This window comes from Doryrhamphus excisus, chromosome 23, assembly GCF_030265055.1.
Source record: "Doryrhamphus excisus isolate RoL2022-K1 chromosome 23, RoL_Dexc_1.0, whole genome shotgun sequence".
Classification (NCBI taxonomy): domain Eukaryota; kingdom Metazoa; phylum Chordata; class Actinopteri; order Syngnathiformes; family Syngnathidae; genus Doryrhamphus; species Doryrhamphus excisus.
Genome location: NC_080488.1, coordinates 1,906,123 through 1,925,292, shown reverse-complemented (window position 1 = coordinate 1,925,292; position 19,170 = coordinate 1,906,123). Strand labels below are relative to the sequence as shown.

The window sequence follows — 19,170 nt, the reverse complement described above, 5'->3', positions numbered from 1 at the left end:
GTCAACAGAAGCGATCCAGATTGTATTGAAAGATGCTTACCAGCTGTAGATGGAGACTAAAGTATTTCACCTTTGAACAAGGGTGAATGTTACCTTTATTTAGACGCATGTCTTTTTGTAAAGCCCTCAGAAGGAACTATTTTACACTCCAGATGATGCAACATCCCTCTCTGTCCATGGTGCTGAAGCATGTAGACTTCCTTCTCTCTTTTGTATCAATAGCATTTTCTCTGCTTTCGGTTTTTGTTGTTTTAGGAAAAACGGTAGTACTTCATAGACTTCATTTGTAGTTGACTTTCTCCTGGATTATAAATTCCTGTTCATCACGTATTGTGTCTGCAACAAGCCCCTACATTTGACATTTTTCTATGAGCAGTTTTCTGGAACGTTGTCATGTTTGTGGGATTGATTATATTTTAGTATTTCAACAGCAACTGCGTGTCATGTCACCAAAGTCACTCTAGGGGTCAGTGTGTGATCATGAACAGGAACTCCTCAACCTCCCACCCATACCCATTTCTGTGGAGACGCAAATCCAAATTTTCGTGTTGTGTGTCTGGTCGCCACGTCTGATAACACAACATTGTTCGAAGCTGTGGATGTCAGTGACGACTAAATTCACATGTTCGTTTGCTTCCTGTCGAATTTGAAGTAATGGCTTTTTATATTTTGGATGGAATGAAGAACAAAAGATTTTCGTCTTCCGGCTACGGCCTGGCGTTTCTTTTCCTTTTCCTCCACACCGTCAATGGAGACCTGAGCTACTCTATCCCGGAGGAGATGAAACGTGGATCTGTAATTGGGAATATCGCCAAGGATTTGGGCCTTGATTTGGGCCAGTTATCTGCCCGTAAAGCACGCATTGATCCTGAGGATAACAACGTTCAGCACTGCGGCATCAACCTCAACACCGGTGACGTGGTTGTTCAGGAGAGGATTGACAGAGAAGGGCTTTGTGGCAAAAAGGCTTCGTGTGTTCTTAAACAAGAACTTGTACTGGAAAATCCATTAGAGCTGCACCGTATTAATGTTCGTGTTTTAGATGTTAATGATAATTCACCACAGTTTAATGAAGACTTGCTAAAATTTGAAATACGGGAATCAGCGGTGAAGGGTGCTCGTTTTCTTCTTGGAGAAGCACACGACGAAGACATCGGTGAAAACGCTGTTCAAAGCTACACTTTACAGCAGAATGAACATTTCAAATTAAATGTAAACACTAAACCTGGTGGACGGAAGTACTGTGAATTGGTCTTAGATAAAGAATTAGACAGAGAAGATAAAAAAGACATCATGCTCTCCTTGACTGCATATGATGGTGGTTCTCCTCAGAGATCAGGTACAGTAGTCATACACGTCACTGTGCTGGATGCTAATGATAATGTACCAGTGTTTAGTCAGACCGTCTATAAAGCCAGTCTGCCTGAAAACTCTCCTCTTGATACCTTGGTGATCACAGTGAGTGCAAGCGATGCAGATGAAGGCTTAAATAGTGAAGTTACATATGCATTTGATCATGTTTCTGATGCTCGTAGTAATGTATTTACATTACATCCTAAAACTGGAGACGTCAGAGTGGCTGGTGTTGTTGATTATGAGAAAATGTCAACATATGAAATGCAAATAAGCGCTAAAGACGGTCTTGGATTAGTATCATATTCTACATTAATCATTGATCTGACTGATGTAAATGACAACACGCCAGTTATACAATTAAAATCCCTGTCTAATCCAGTACCAGAGAATGTACTACCTGGTACTGAGGTGGGCATCATTAATGTCCAGGACAGAGACTCTGAGAAGAACGGACAGGTCCGCTGCTCCATTCAACAAAACGTCCCCTTCAAGTTAGTTCCTTCTATTAAAAACTATTATTCTCTGGTGACTACTGGACAACTGGACCGTGAACTAGTGTCTGATTACAACATTACAATCAGTGCTACTGATGAGGGCTCTCCTCCTCTGTCCTCCTCTAAAATGATCCACTTATCTGTAGCAGACATCAACGACAACCCACCTGTGTTTGAGGAACAGTCCTACAGTGCATATGTGAGTGAAAATAACAAAGCTGGCTCCACTTTATGTTCCGTTAGTGCTCAAGACCCCGACTGGAGACAGAACGGTACCGTGATTTATTCTCTGTTAGCCGCCGAGGTGAACGGTGCCCCGGTGTCTTCCTATGTTTCCGTTAATGGAGACACTGGAGTGATCCATGCTGTCAGGTCTTTGGATTACGAACACCTGAGGAGCTTCAAAGTCCACGTCATGGCCAGAGACCATGGTTCTCCTCCGCTGAGCAGCAACGTGAGCGTCAGTGTGTTCATATCGGACGTGAACGACAACTCTCCTCAGATACTGTACCCCTCCCCAGAGGGCAACTCCTTCATGACCGAGCTGGTCCCCAAAGCTGCACACGGAGGCTCTGTGGTGTCCAAAGTGATAGCGGTGGATGCCGACTCCGGACAGAACGCCTGGCTGTCCTATCATATCGTCAAGTCCACGGATCCGGGACTTTTCACCATCGGTCTCCACAGTGGAGAGATCAGGACCCAGCGGGACATTTCCGAATCTGACAGCATGAAACAGAACCTGATTGTGGCAGTGAAAGATAACGGACAGCCCCCTCTCTCTGCCACCTGCTCCATGTATTTACTTATTTCTGATAACTTGGCTGAGGTGCCAGAACTGAAGGACATTTCTTATGATGAGAAGAATTCCAAACTGACGTCTTATCTGATCATCGCGCTGGTGTCTGTGTCCACCTTCTTTTTGACCTTCATCGTCATCGTCCTGGGTGTGAGGTTTTGTCGCAGGAGAAAGCCCAGACTGTTGTTTGATGGAGCAGTTGCCATCCCCAGCGCGTATCTCCCTCCTAATTACGCAGATGTTGACGGCACAGGAACTTTACGCAGCAGCTACAACTATGACGCCTACTTGACAACAGGTTCTAGAACCAGTGACTTTAAGTTTGTGTCTTCTTACAATGACAACACACTGCCTGCCGACCAGACTCTGAGGAAAAGTCCTTCTGACTTTGATGAGATGTTTGGAGATGCTGAAGGCTCCCCCGAGGTATGAGCAATTGCCTAGTTTTACTTGTTTGTTGCAATTTTTGTTTTAGCTTGTGAGTTGGTTTTACTTTGTTTCATTTGACCGTGTCATGCCCACTGATACCAAAGCATATTTCATTCAGTAGCCTTTTGTTCTATGTTGAAAATAATCCTATATATCTGAGAATATTAGAATAGAGGATCAAAGACAGGGTCTTCTGAACCACCACCCCCATTGTCATTCATTTCACATATGTTCTTCTCCACCCGCCACATCCAAGTTCATGAGCAAAGACATGGCTTTGTGAACTCCAGGGCACAGTCGTGCTGAATCCGAAAATATACATGTTCGTGGAACTGTTACCATGAAATTGGAATCCAAAGGCAAAGCAAATATTTTTCATTGGATTACAAATTAAGGTAGCGGATACATACACAGACGGTCCAACCAGTGATTGTTGAATTAATTAATTAAATAAGTGGGTGTCAATATTTCACTTGCAATACTCTGTATTATTTTGGCTGGACTACAGTACTTCAGAAGTAGCCCATGTATGTCTAATTGTGTGTTACCTTTTGAACTTTTGTTGAGAAATATTGTTAGAGATATAGTGAATTAGTTTTTTCTGAGGAAAGACCACTTCAGGCATTCAGTCTTCTGTGATAAATCGTGTATCTCTGTCCGTGGTGCTGAAACGAGTTGCCTGTTTTTATGTGCTTCAAACTTGACCCATAATCTTTTGTGAGAAAACATTTAGCAATCGTTTATACTTTTCTAGACACCATTTTTTTAACTGGATTAAATTTCATTTGACTAAATTGCCCTTTGATTTAAGATACCAGATATTATTTAAAAATGGCCCACTTCAACAAATTAACTGTCATGCAAAACTTTAGTCCCAATTTTGTTTGTTGTGATGGTCCTAGTCATATTTTTCAACATCTACACCTGGTTGTTTTGTCGCCAAATGCACACTAGGGGTCAGTATGTATTCACGAACTCCTTAATTTCCCACCCATATATGTCGACAAGCCTTTCAGATTTAAGTATTGTGGAGCTCAGGCGGAGACCTTGATAACGTAATGGTGTAAAAAGCGGCGGATATCAGCATTGATCATAACCATATTGCTTTCTTTTATATGGTTTAGATTTTAAAATATTTACTCATTTTGAAGACATTTTGGTGGAATGGAGAACAAAAGATTTTCGTCTTGCAGCTACGGCCTCGCGTTTCTTTTCCTTTTCCTCCACACCGTCAATGGAGACCTGAGCTACTCTATCCCGGAGGAGATGAAACGTGGATCTGTAATTGGGAATATCGCCAAGGATTTGGGCCTTGATTTGGGCCAGTTATCTGCCCGTAAAGCACGCATTGATCCTGAGGATAACAACGTTCAGCACTGCGGCATCAACCTCAACACCGGTGACGTGGTTGTTCAGGAGAGGATTGACAGAGAAGGGCTTTGTGGCAAAAAGGCTTCGTGTGTTCTGAAACAAGAACTTGTACTAGAAAATCCATTAGAGCTGCACCGTATTAATATTCGTGTTTTAGATATTAATGATAATTCACCAGTGTTCAAGGAAGGATCCCTAAAATTTGAAATTCTGGAAATAGCAGTAAGAGGAGCTCGTTTTCCTCTAAGAGAAGCCCATGATGCAGACATTGGTGAAAACGCTGTTCAAAGCTACACTTTACAGCAGAACGATCATTTCAAATTAAATGTAAACACTAAACCAGGTGGACGGAAGTACTGTGAATTGGTCTTAGATAAAGAATTAGATAGAGAAGATAAAAAAGACATCATGCTCTCGTTGACTGCATATGATGGTGGTTCTCCTCAGAGATCAGGTACAGTAGTCATACACGTCACTGTGCTGGATGCTAATGATAATGTACCAGTGTTTAGTCAGACCGTCTATAAAGCCAGTCTGCCTGAAAACTCTCCTCTTGATACCTTGGTGATCACAGTGAGTGCAAGCGATGCAGATGAAGGCTTAAATAGTGAAATTACATATGCATTTGATCATGTTTCTGATGACAATAGTAATGTATTTACATTACATCCTAAAACTGGAGACGTCAGAGTGGCTGGTGTTGTTGATTATGAGAAAATGTCAACATATGAAATGCAAATAAGCGCGATAGATGGCCTTGGATTGATTTCATACTGTTCTTTGATTATTGAAGTTACTGACACAAATGACAACACGCCAGTTATACAACTAAAGTCACTGTCTAATCCAGTACCAGAGAATGTACCACTCGGTACTGAGGTGGGCATCATTAATGTACAGGACAGAGACTCTGAGAAGAACGGACAGGTCCGCTGCTCCATTCAACAAAACGTCCCCTTCAAGTTAGTTCCTTCTATTAAAAACTATTATTCTCTGGTGACTACTGGACAACTGGACCGTGAACTAGTGTCTGATTACAACATTACAATCAGTGCTACTGATGAGGGCTCTCCTCCTCTGTCCTCCTCTAAAATGATCCACTTATCTGTAGCAGACATCAACGACAACCCACCTGTGTTTGAGGAACAGTCCTACAGTGCATATGTGAGTGAAAATAACAAAGCCGGCTCCACTTTATGTTCCGTTAGTGCTCAAGACCCCGACTGGAGACAGAACGGTACCGTGATTTATTCTCTGTTAGCCGCCGAGGTGAACGGTGCCCCGGTGTCTTCCTATGTTTCCGTTAATGGAGACACTGGAGTGATCCATGCTGTCAGGTCTTTGGATTACGAACACCTGAGGAGCTTTAGAGTCCACGTCATGGCCAGAGACAATGGTTCTCCTCCTCTCAGCAGCAACGTGAGCGTCAGTGTGTTCATATCGGATGTGAACGACAACTCTCCTCAGATACTGTACCCCTCCCCGGAGGGCAACTCCTTCATGACCGAGCTGGTCCCCAAAGCTGCACACGGAGGCTCTGTGGTGTCCAAAGTGATAGCGGTGGATGCAGACTCCGGACAGAACGCCTGGCTGTCCTATCATATAGTCAAGTCCACGGATCCGGGACTTTTCACCATCGGTCTCCACAGTGGAGAGATCAGGACCCAGCGGGACATTTCTGAATCTGACAGCATGAAACAGAACCTGATTGTGGCAGTGAAAGATAACGGACAGCCCCCTCTCTCTGCCACCTGCTCCATGTATTTACTTATTTCTGATAACTTGGCTGAGGTGCCAGAACTGAAGGACATTTCTTACGATGAGAAGAATTCCAAACTGACGTCTTATCTGATCATCGCGCTGGTGTCTGTGTCCACCTTCTTTCTGACCTTCATCATCGTCGTCCTGGGTGTGAGGTTCTGTCGCAGGAGAAAGCCCAGACTGTTGTTTGATGGAGCAGTTGCCATCCCCAGCGCGTATCTCCCTCCTAATTACGCAGATGTTGACGGCACAGGAACTTTACGCAGCAGCTACAACTATGACGCCTACTTGACAACAGGTTCTAGAACCAGTGACTTTAAGTTTGTGTCTTCTTACAATGACAACACACTGCCTGCTGACCAGACTCTGAGGAAGAGTCCTTCTGACTTTGTTGATGAGCTTCATGATTCCTTCGACCCCCTGGAGGTAGGCATTTGAGCAAATAATATCCAGATTGTGATGGACAAGCTAAGAACTGCATTCACAAACAAAAATAATACAGCCAATCTCTCAACAGCAATGTTATTTTTGCGATTGCTTGCTGGAGATCTTTTACTCCTCAACGAGTTCTTGTTGATCTATGTGAACATCTAGTTTTAGGTCCACAGTCAGTCTATTTAATACGAAGGTTTGAACCTCCATGCTATACTGTTTGATGTTGATTTGTACATCATTTACATAGTAAAACTACTTGAACGTATTGAGGAATTTTGCCAGAGATATACTCGTAGGTGGTGGTTATTGCCTTCTGAATGAGGGCGACGATTTCTTGTGTGATACATGATGCAGAAATGTTCCTGTTACAGTGGCTCGAGTATCATGGGCACAGACTATCTGCATTTGGAATGTATCTAATTGTCTTGCTTTGAGCACACTCTGACAGTTTTAGGAGCCACTGAATAAGTAGCATCTCTGTCCATGGTGCTGAATTGAATGTCCCATGTTTCTTTGCTGATTCTTAAGTCTTCTTTTCCAAACTCATTTCTTGGAGAACACATTTAAAATCATTTTGACTTGACATTTATGCTTAGGTATCCTTTATTATTTTAACCATGTATGAGCTGTTGTTGTATTACTTTATTATGCTCAGAATTGCTTTCAAACAGCCCACCTTTAGGAATGAACAGCAATGCAAAGCATACATCCCAGTGATGTATGTTGGTGATAATCTTACTTTGTTTCACTAGTTGCTATGTCGGCAAATGTACTCTAGGGGTCAGTATGCACTCATAAACAGGATATCCTTCATTTCCCACCCATTTATTAACACACGTACCAGATTTTTGTTCCTAGCTTCGGTCGAGACACTTGGTTACATGGCGGCCGTGTAAAAAGCTGTGGATGTCCGGGGAGACCATAAACATATTGTTTTACAAATCTACAATTTTTTCCCTAACATTTTTGTTAGAATGGAGAAAGAAAGATTTGTTTCTGGCAGCTACGGCCTCGCGTTTCTTTTTCTTTTCCTCCACACCGTCAATGGAGACCTGAGCTACTCTATCCCGGAGGAGATGAAACGTGGATCTGTAATTGGGAATATCGCCAAGGATTTGGGCCTTGATTTGGGCCAGTTATCTGCCCGTAAAGCACGCATTGATCCTGAGGATAACAACGTTCAGCACTGCGGCATCAACCTCAACACCGGTGACGTGGTTGTTCAGGAGAGGATTGACAGAGAAAAGCTTTGTGTGAAAAAGGCTTCGTGTGTTCTTAAACAAGAACTTGTACTGGAAAATCCATTAGAGCTGCACCGTATTAATATTCGTGTTTTAGATGTTAATGATAATTCACCACAGTTTAATGAGGACTTGCTAAAATTAGAAATCCAGGAATCAGCCGTGAAGGGTGCTCGTTTTCTTCTTGGAGAAGCACATGATGGAGACATTGGTGAAAATGCTGTTCAAAGCTACACTTTACAGCAGAATGATCATTTCAAATTAAATGTAAACACTAAACCAGGTGGACGGAAGAACTGCGAATTGGTCTTAGATAAAGAATTAGATAGAGAAGATAAAAAAGACATCATGCTCTCGTTGACTGCATATGATGGTGGTTCTCCTCAGAGATCAGGTACAGTAGTCATACACGTCACTGTGCTGGATGCTAATGATAATGTACCAGTGTTTAGTCAGACCGTCTATAAAGCCAGTCTGCCTGAAAACTCTCCTCTTGATACCTTGGTGATCACAGTGAGTGCAAGCGATGCAGATGAAGGCTTAAATAGTGAAATTACATATGCATTTGATCATGTTTCTGATGACAATAGTAATGTATTTACATTACATCCTAAAACTGGAGATGTCAGAGTGGCTGGTGGTGTTGATTATGAGGAAATGTCAACATATGAAATGCAAATAAGCGCTAAAGACGGTCTTGGATTAGTTTCTTATTCTACATTAATCATTGATCTGACTGATGTAAATGACAACACTCCAGTTATACAATTGAAATCCCTGTTTAATCCAGTACCAGAGAATGTATCACCCGGTACTGAGGTGGGCATCATTAATGTCCAGGACAGAGACTCTGAGAAGAACGGACAGGTCCACTGCTCCATTCAACAAAACGTCCCCTTCAAGTTAGTTCCTTCTATTAAAAACTATTATTCTCTGGTGACTACTGGACAACTGGACCGTGAACTAGTGTCTGATTACAACATTACAATCAGTGCTACTGATGAGGGCTCTCCTCCTCTGTCCTCCTCTAAAATGATCCACTTATCTGTAGCAGACATCAACGACAACCCACCTGTGTTTGAGGAACAGTCCTACAGTGCATATGTGAGTGAAAATAACAAAGCCGGCTCCACTTTATGTTCCGTTAGTGCTCAAGACCCCGACTGGAGACAGAACGGTACCGTGATTTATTCTCTGTTAGCCGCCGAGGTGAACGGTGCCCCGGTGTCTTCCTATGTTTCCGTTAATGGAGACACTGGAGTGATCCATGCTGTCAGGTCTTTGGATTACGAACACCTGAGGAGCTTTAAAGTCCACGTCATGGCCCGGGACAATGGTTCTCCTCCTCTGAGCAGCAACGTGAGCGTCAGTGTGTTCATATCGGACGTGAACGACAACTCTCCTCAGATACTGTACCCCTCCCCGGAGGGCAACTCCTTCATGACCGAGTTGGTCCCCAAAGCTGCACACGGAGGCTCTGTGGTGTCCAAAGTGATAGCGGTGGATGCAGACTCCGGACAGAACGCCTGGCTGTCCTATCATATCGTCAAGTCCACGGATCCGGGACTTTTCACCATCGGTCTCCACAGTGGAGAGATCAGGACCCAGCGGGACATTTCTGAATCTGACAGCATGAAACAGAACCTGATTGTGGCAGTGAAAGATAACGGACAGCCCCCTCTCTCTGCCACCTGCTCCATGTATTTACTTATTTCTGATAACTTGGCTGAGGTGCCAGAACTGAAGGACATTTCTTATGACGAGAAGAATTCCAAACTGACGTCTTATCTGATCATCGCGCTGGTGTCTGTGTCCACCTTCTTTTTGACCTTCATCATCGTCGTCCTGGGTGTGAGGTTTTGTCGCAGGAGAAAGCCCAGACTGTTGTTTGATGGAGCAGTTGCCATCCCCAGCGCGTATCTCCCTCCTAATTACGCAGATGTTGACGGCACAGGAACTTTACGCAGCAGCTACAACTATGACGCCTACTTGACAACAGGTTCTAGAACCAGTGACTTTAAGTTTGTGTCTTCTTACAATGACAACACACTGCCTGCCGACCAGACTCTGAGGAAGAGTCCTTCTGACTTTGTTGATGAGCTTCATGATTCCTTCGACCCCCTGGAGGTAGGTATTTGAGCAAATAATATCCAGATATTGATGGACAAGCTAAGAACTGCATTTCACAAACAAAAATAATACAGCCAATCTCTCAACAGTAATGTTATTTTTGTGATTGCTTGCTGAAGATCTTTTGCTCCTCAACGAGTTCTTGTTGATCTATGTTAACATCTAGTATTAGATCCACAGTCAGATTTCTTGCGTATTCTTGTGTTGATACAGAAAACCTCAATACTTTTTTTGGTTGCATTATCCAGTCTGCTCTGTGCATGAGTATTCATTTGGGGAGTCATGTTTGCATTTGCTTGGTGTGAGCAGGTTTAGTTTAATCGGCATTCTATTTCTGTTGGAATTTTGTTTTAGTCAGAAAATTCGTGAGGTTAGAGGTCACTGATATTGGCCTTGAAGGATAATGTTCTGGACTACAATCTCTTTTGTTTTTGTTAGATTCCTGCTTTTCAGTAAGTCTCCACCAAACCCATCAGGAATGGCTTTTATGGTCCATGCTTGGGCACTGGGGCAAAGTTATGCTGGAACAATACAGGGCCTTCCCCAGTTCATTTCTATTGAAGATGAAAGTGTGTTCTCATTAAGTTATAAGATACAATTCAATAAGAGGAAACAAAAAGCCATGAACCTCCATACTATACCTTTTGATGTAAATTTGTCCATCACTACGACAGTAAAACTACTTGAACGTATTGAGGAATTTTGCCGGAGATGTACTCGTAGGTGGTGGTTATTGTCTTATGAATGAGGGCGACGATTTCTTGTGTGATACATGATGCAGAAATGTTCCTGTTACAGTGGCTCGAGTATCATGGGCACAGACTATCTGCATTTTGAATGTATCTAATTGTCTTGCTTTGAGCACACTCTGACAGTTTTAAGAGCCACTGAATATGTATCTCTGTCCATGGTGCTGAACTGAATGTCCCGTGTTTCTTTGCTGATTCTTAAGTCTTATTTTCCAAACTCATTTCTTGGAGAACACATATAAAATCATTTTGACTTGACATTTACACTTGGGTATTCTTTATTATTTTAACCATGTATGAGTTGTTCTTGTATTATTTGATCATGCTCAGAATTGCTTTCAAACAGCCCACCTTTAGGAATGAACAGCAATGCAAAGCATACATCCCAGTGATGTAGGTTGGTGATAATCTTAGTTACTTTGTTTCACTAGTTGCTATGTCGGCAAATGTACTCTAGGGGTCAGTATGCACTCATAAACAGGATATCCTTCATTTCCCACCCATTTATTAACACACGTACCAGATTTTTGTTCCTAGCTTCGGTCGAGACACTTGGATACATGGCGGCCGTGTAAAAAGCTGTGGATGTTCGTGGAGACCATAAACATATTGTTTTATTAATATACATTTTTTCCTCTGACATTTTTGTTACAATGGAGAAAGAAAGATTTGTTTCTGGCAGCTACGGCCTCGCGTTTCTTTTTCTTTTCCTCCACACCGTCAATGGAGACCTGAGCTACTCTATCCCGGAGGAGATGAAACGTGGATCTGTAATTGGGAATATCGCCAAGGATTTGGGCCTTGATTTGGGCCAGTTATCTGCCCGTAAAGCACGCATTGATCCTGAGGATAACAACGTTCAGCACTGCGGCATCAACCTCAACACCGGTGACGTGGTTGTTCAGGAGAGGATTGACAGAGAAAAGCTTTGTGTGAAAAAGGCTTCGTGTGTTCTTAAACAAGAACTTGTACTGGAAAATCCATTAGAGCTGCACCGTATTAATATTCGTGTTTTAGATATTAATGATAATTCACCACAGTTTAATGAGGATTCACTTAAATTAGAAATTCATGAATTAGCGATGAAGGGTGCTCGTTTTCTTCTTGGAGAAGCACATGATGGAGACATTGGTGAAAATGCTGTTCAAAGCTACACTTTACAGCAGAATGAACATTTCAAATTAAATGTAAACACTAAACCAGGTGGACGGAAGTACTGTGAATTGGTCTTAGATAAAGAATTAGATAGAGAAGATAAAAAAGACATCATGCTCTCGTTGACTGCATATGATGGTGGTTCTCCTCAGAGATCAGGTACAGTAGTCATACACGTCACTGTGCTGGATGCTAATGATAATGTACCAGTGTTTAGTCAGACCGTCTATAAAGCCAGTCTGCCTGAAAACTCTCCTCTTGATACCTTGGTGATCACAGTGAGTGCAAGCGATGCAGATGAAGGCTTAAATAGTGAAATTACATATGCATTTGATCATGTTTCTGATGACAATAGTAATGTATTTACATTACATCCTAAAACTGGAGATGTCAGAGTGGCTGGTGGTGTTGATTATGAGGAAATGTCAACATATGAAATGCAAATAAGCGCAAAAGACGGTCTTGGATTAGTGTCTTATTCTTCATTAATCATTGATCTGACTGATGTAAATGACAACACTCCTATTATACAATTGAAATCCCTGTCTAATCCAGTACCAGAGAATGTACCACCGGGTACTGAGGTGGGCATCATTAATGTCCAGGACAGAGACTCTGAGAAGAACGGACAGGTCCACTGCTCCATTCAACAAAACGTCCCCTTCAAGTTAGTTCCTTCTATTAAAAACTATTATTCTCTGGTGACTACTGGACAACTGGACCGTGAACTAGTGTCTGATTACAACATTACAATCAGTGCTACTGATGAGGGCTCTCCTCCTCTGTCCTCCTCTAAAATGATCCACTTATCTGTAGCAGACATCAACGACAACCCACCTGTGTTTGAGGAACAGTCCTACAGTGCATATGTGAGTGAAAATAACAAAGCCGGCTCCACTTTATGTTCCGTTAGTGCTCAAGACCCCGACTGGAGACAGAACGGTACCGTGATTTATTCTCTGTTAGCCGCCGAGGTGAACGGTGCCCCGGTGTCTTCCTATGTTTCCGTTAATGGAGACACTGGAGTGATCCATGCTGTCAGGTCTTTGGATTACGAACACCTGAGGAGCTTTAGAGTCCACGTCATGGCCAGAGACAATGGTTCTCCTCCGCTGAGCAGCAACGTGAGCGTCAGTGTGTTCATATCGGATGTGAACGACAACTCTCCTCAGATACTGTACCCCTCCCCGGAGGGCAACTCCTTCATGACCGAGCTGGTCCCCAAAGCTGCACACGGAGGCTCTGTGGTGTCCAAAGTGATAGCGGTGGATGCAGACTCCGGACAGAACGCCTGGCTGTCCTATCACATCGTCAAGTCCACGGATCCGGGACTTTTCACCATCGGTCTCCACAGTGGAGAGATCAGGACCCAGCGGGACATTTCTGAATCTGACAGCATGAAACAGAACCTGATTGTGGCAGTGAAAGATAACGGACAGCCCCCTCTCTCTGCCACCTGCTCCATGTATTTACTTATTTCTGATAACTTGGCTGAGGTGCCAGAACTGAAGGACATTTCTTACGATGAGAAGAATTCCAAACTGACGTCTTATCTGATCATCGCGCTGGTGTCTGTGTCCACCTTCTTTCTGACCTTCATCATCATCGTCCTGGGTGTGAGGTTTTGTCGCAGGAGAAAGCCCAGACTGTTGTTTGATGGAGCAGTTGCCATCCCCAGCGCGTATCTCCCTCCTAATTACGCAGATGTTGACGGCACAGGAACTTTACGCAGCAGCTACAACTATGACGCCTACTTGACAACAGGTTCTAGAACCAGTGACTTTAAGTTTGTGTCTTCTTACAATGACAACACACTGCCTGCCGACCAGACTCTGAGGAAGAGTCCGTCTGACTTTGATGAGATGTTTGGAGATGCTGAAGGCTCCCCTGAGGTATGAACAAGAGACGTATATAATTGAATTCATTGTTTCACAAGACATGCACCCTCATGTACTTTACATGGTGGTCTTGGCTGAGATCTTTGGATAAACTGCTGTTCAGAGTTGCTTTATTTGTTTTGAGTAGTAAACAATGGATACTATAACTTTTATTTTGCTGTTGTCTTCAGTTGTCACAGTACTAAGCCATACAAGCCATGGCATCTTCCTTTCTTTATCTGTCTATATTACTATAGTTTAGCTTTTATAGTCAGTTTGCATACTAATATCCAACCGTATTTACCTTATATATTTGATTCAAAAATACCACACATGGCTTGATGGATTCACCAGTAGTTTAGTGTTTGTGCTCTGGCATGTGGATGTATTTGGAGGTCACTTGTCGTCACACTGGCTTTGTTGCAGTTAGAATGATTTGTTTGCATGTTGCTATTATGAAATCATGTCCTCAAAGAACATTTTCATAATGACATCCTCACAGAAGACAACATTAACAGAACACAGATCACAAAATTACAGCATAATAGAGTGCGCAGACATAAGGGCATGTAGTCTACTGTAAAATATAATATCTTATGTTGTCATTTGGCCGAAGACATTGTTTATCTAAGTGAATTAGTCTGATCCTAAATGGTTCACTTTCTTGCTCCAATTCAAGGAGGTGTTCTTTTGTTGTAATTGAGGCTGCTTGCTATGCATGATGGGTAACTGAGCCTATATAAAATTAATGGTTGTATAATCACAGTAACAGTCCGCAATATTTCTTGTTTGAGAGTACAGTTTTTGGTTTGCTAATTGTTGGTTGAGGATATCATCTGAAACTGTGCTCATGAAATGACCTCCAGACCCTTTTTCAGACTGTTTCTACTTTATTACTTGATTCTTTTTAAACCTGCGTTTTCCTTCATGAAAACAGAAATTAAAGGCAGGTATGAACCAACGTAGCAACTGATAATTTCACAAGTTTTATGTTGTATTTACTAGCTTCTAATGCTACAGTGCATGTTGATGATCCTCATTAAACCATCCATCCATTCGCTATGTCACTTATCATCACTTGGGTCGCATGGGGTATGCTGGAGCCTATCCCAGCTGACTTTTGGGAAAGGCGGGGTACAACCTGGTCACCAGCCAATCGCAGGGCACCTCATTAAACCAAAAAAAATTTTTTTTTTTTAAAAATATGATGTGTGCTAGATTTGTGGCAACTTGTCCATTAAATTAAATTACAATGTTTATGCCAGAAAATGATGCCAGAATCAAACAAAGTCTTTACATTAAAAATGGATTACTGACCAATCAGGGATACATATCTGCAATTTGTAGAGATAATACGTTATTCATTGTTTTTCCCTGAATTGGACTATACTGAATATATTTTAATGTCTTTAAACCAGATTGAATATTAGATTTATTTCAGAGTAATGGAAGGGACTGATTTATTTGTCAACATGGTTTTTATTTTTAATGTAATATTTAAACCTGACTGAAGGTGTCGCTATCTAACTGTCTTAAAATGTGTGTTTTACGCAGCCCTTTGTGGTAGGGCGTTTTAGCACAAATAGTCTGCTTCTACGACGGACTGCAGCGAATTGCTTTCAGAGGATAATTCTATATTTTAAATGAGAGCTGAATCCATTTTTTTCATCATCTTGACACATCTTTTTGATGATGGATTCAATGCGCACACGGTTTCTGGCGCACACCCTTTATTTTTTCCTCTTTTTGCTGTATTCCACAAATGGAGACGTGAGCTTTTCCTTCCCCGAGGAGATGAAACGAGGATCTGTTATTGGGAATTTAGCCAAGGATCTCGGACTGGAGGCGAGCGCGCTGTCGGCCAGGAAAGCCCGCATTGACGCGGAGGGGAGCGGTAAACGTTATTGTGATCTAAACGTGAAAAGCGGAGAGCTGGTTGTAGCCGACAGGATTGACAGAGAGGGTCTTTGTGGAGACAAGGCTTCGTGTGTCCTAAAACATGAGCTGGTACTGCAGAATCCTTTGGAGCTTCATCGAATTAACCTGCACATTCAAGATGTTAATGATAATGCACCATTGTTTAATGATGACTTGATTAATTTGGAGATACGTGAGTCGGCCGATAGAGGAGCTCGTTTTGCTATAGAAGAGGCGCATGATGCGGATATAGGACAAAATTCTGTCCAGAAATACAGCTTGAAAAAGAATGATAATTTCATTGTGGCTGTCAATGGTAACACAATAGAGCTTGTTCTTGATAAAGAGCTCGACCGTGAAAAGCAAAGTGAGATGAATTTACTTCTCACGGCTTTAGATGGCGGTTCTCCTCAGAGATCAGGTACAGTAGTCATACACGTCACTGTGCTGGATGCTAATGATAACGCCCCAGTGTTCAGTCAGGCTGTTTATAAAGCCAGTCTACCTGAAAACTCTCCTCCAGATACAATAGTGATTCATGTTAGTGCTACTGATGCTGATGAAGGACTGAATGGGGAAGTGACGTACGACTTTGGCCATGTTACTGAAGATGTGAGAAGAATATTCAGTATTGATCGTAAAGTTGGTGAAATAAGAGTGATTGGCACAGCTGATTATGAAACGACCACATCATATGAAATCCGTGTGAAAGCCAAAGATGGATTAGGGTTGTCTTCTTATGCCAAGGTGATTATTTCTATCACTGATGTAAACGACAATGCCCCAATGATCCAATTAGAATCACTGTCTAATCCAGTACCAGAGAATGTACCACCCGGTACTGAGGTGGGCATCATTAATGTCCAGGACAGAGACTCTGAGAAGAACGGACAGGTCCGCTGCTCCATTCAACAAAACGTCCCCTTCAAGTTAATTCCTTCTATTAAAAACTATTATTCTCTGGTGACTACTGGACAACTGGACCGTGAACTAGTGTCTGATTACAACATTACAATCAGTGCTACTGATGAGGGCTCTCCTCCTCTGTCCTCCTCTAAAATGATCCACTTATCTGTAGCAGACATCAACGACAACCCACCTGTGTTTGAGGAACAGTCCTACAGTGCATATGTGAGTGAAAATAACAAAGCCGGCTCCACTTTATGTTCCGTTAGTGCTCAAGACCCCGACTGGAGACAGAACGGTACCGTGATTTATTCTCTGTTAGCCGCCGAGGTGAACGGTGCCCCCGTGTCTTCCTATGTTTCCGTTAATGGAGACACTGGAGTGATCCATGCTGTCAGGTCTTTGGATTACGAACACCTGAGGAGCTTTAAAGTCCACGTCATGGCCAGAGACAATGGTTCTCCTCCTCTGAGCAGCAACGTGAGCGTCAGTGTGTTCATATCGGACGTGAACGACAACTCTCCTCAGATACTGTACCCCTCCCCGGAGGGCAACTCCTTCATGACCGAGCTGGTCCCCAAAGCTGCACACGGGGGCTCTGTGGTGTCCAAAGTGATAGCGGTGGATGCAGACTCCGGACAGAACGCCTGGCTGTCCTATCATATAGTCAAGTCCACGGATCCGGGACTTTTCACCATCGGTCTCCACAGTGGAGAGATCAGGACCCAGCGGGACATTTCTGAATCTGACAGCATGAAACAGAACCTGATTGTGGCAGTGAAAGATAACGGACAGCCCCCTCTCTCTGCCACCTGCTCCATGTATTTACTTATTTCTGATAACTTGGCTGAGGTGCCAGAACTGAAGGACATTTCTTATGACGAGAAGAATTCCAAACTGACGTCTTATCTGATCATCGCGCTGGTGTCTGTGTCCACCTTCTTTCTGACCTTCATCATCGTCGTCCTGGGTGTGAGGTTCTGTCGCAGGAGAAAGCCCAGACTGTTGTTTGATGGAGCAGTTGCCATCCCCAGCGCGTATCTCCCTCCTAATTACGCAGATGTTGACGGCACAGGAACTTTACGCAGCAGCTACAACTATGACGCCTACTTGACAACAGGTTCTAGAACCAGTGACTTTAAGTTTGTGTCTTCTTACAATGACAACACACTGCCTGCCGACCAGACTCTGAGGAAAAGTCCGTCTGACTTTGATGAGATGTTTGGAGATGCTGAAGGCTCCCCTGAGGTATGAACAAGAGATGTATATAATTGAATTCATTGTTTCACAAGACATGCACCCTCATGTACTTTACATGGTGGTCTTGGCTGAGATCTTTGGATAAACTGCTGTTCAGAGTTGCTTTATTTGTTTTGATTAGTAAACAATGGGTACTATAACTTGTATTTTGCTGTTGTCTTCAGTTGTCACAGCACTAAGACATACAAGCCATGGCATCTTCCTTTCTTTATCTGTCTATATTACTATAGTTTAGCTTTTATAGTCAGTTTGCATACTAATATCCAACCATATTTACCTTATATTTGATTCAAAAATACCACACATGGCTTGATGGATTCACCAGTAGTTTAGTGTTTGTGTTCTGGCATGTGGATGTATTTGGAGGTCACTTGTCGTCACACTGGCTTTGTTGCAGTTAGAATGATTTGTTTGCATGTTGCTATTATGAAATCATGTCCTCAAAGAACATTTTCATAATGACATCCTCACAGAAGACAACATTAACAGAACACAGGTCACAAAATTACAGCATAATAGAGAGTGCAGACATAAAGGCATGTGTAATCTACTGTAAAATATAATATCTTACGTGATCATTTGACCGAAGACATTGTTTATCTAAGTGAATTAGTCTGATCCTAAATGGTTCACTTTCTTGCTCCAAGTCAAGGAGGTGTTCTTTTGTTGTCATAGAGGCTGCTTGCTAATCATGATGGGTAACTGAGCCGATATAAAATTAATGGTTGTATAATTATAGTAACAGTCCACAGCACCCACGGTATGTAATAATTCTTGTTTGAGAGTACAGTTTTTGGTTTGCTAATTGTTGGTTGAGGATATCATCTGAAACTGTGCTCATGAAATGACCTCCAGACCCTTTTTCAGAATGTTTCTATTTTATTACTTGATTCTTTTTAAACCTGCGTTTTCCTTCATAAAAACAGAAATTAAAGGCAGGTATGATCCAATGTACCAATTGATAATTTCATAAGTTTTATGTTGTATTTACTAGCTTCTAATGCTACAGTGCATGTTGATGATCCTCATTAAACCATCCATCCATTCGCTATGCCACTTATCATCACTTGGGTCGCATGGGGTATGCTGGAGCCTATCCCAGCTGACTTTTGGGAGAGGCAAGGTACAACCTGGTCACCAGCCAATCACAGGGCACCTCATTAAACCAAAAAAAAAAATTTTTTTTAAAATGTGATGTGTGCTAGATTTGTGGCAACTTGTCCATTAAATTAATTACAATGTTTATTCCGGAAAATGATGCCAGAATCAAACAAAGTCTTTACATTAGACATG

The 19,170-nt window shown here is 42.4% G+C and overlaps 3 protein-coding genes across 10 annotated transcripts in view; all 3 read left to right on the top strand.

Moving 5' to 3' along the window:
- The window catches only part of LOC131110316 (protocadherin gamma-B4-like), a 159,524-nt gene that overhangs the window by 2,852 nt on the left and 137,502 nt on the right, over positions 1–19,170 (top strand). For 2 of the 8 annotated variants that reach the window (XM_058063337.1, XM_058063321.1), the window contains exon 1: positions 541–3,072. The exons of 2 other annotated variants lie outside the window; for them this stretch is intronic. In XM_058063337.1, coding sequence (XP_057919320.1) covers positions 655–3,072 — 2,418 coding nt within the window. In that variant the 5' untranslated portion in view covers positions 541–654. Of the gene's footprint in view, positions 1–540; positions 3,073–7,490; positions 10,011–11,148; positions 13,810–19,170 lie in introns of those variants that run through there. 4 more of the 8 variants (XM_058063343.1, XM_058063329.1, XM_058063344.1 and 1 more) reach the window with 2 other exon arrangements.
- LOC131110435 (protocadherin beta-16-like) lies at positions 4,110–6,645 on the top strand. Its single transcript, XM_058063546.1, has one exon. The coding sequence runs from the start codon at positions 4,240–4,242 to the stop codon at positions 6,643–6,645; it is 2,406 nt and encodes an 801-aa protein (XP_057919529.1). The 5' UTR covers positions 4,110–4,239.
- Positions 15,339–18,214, top strand: LOC131110335 (protocadherin gamma-A11-like). Its single transcript, XM_058063375.1, has one exon. The coding sequence runs from the start codon at positions 15,484–15,486 to the stop codon at positions 17,869–17,871; it is 2,388 nt and encodes a 795-aa protein (XP_057919358.1). The 5' UTR covers positions 15,339–15,483; the 3' UTR covers positions 17,872–18,214.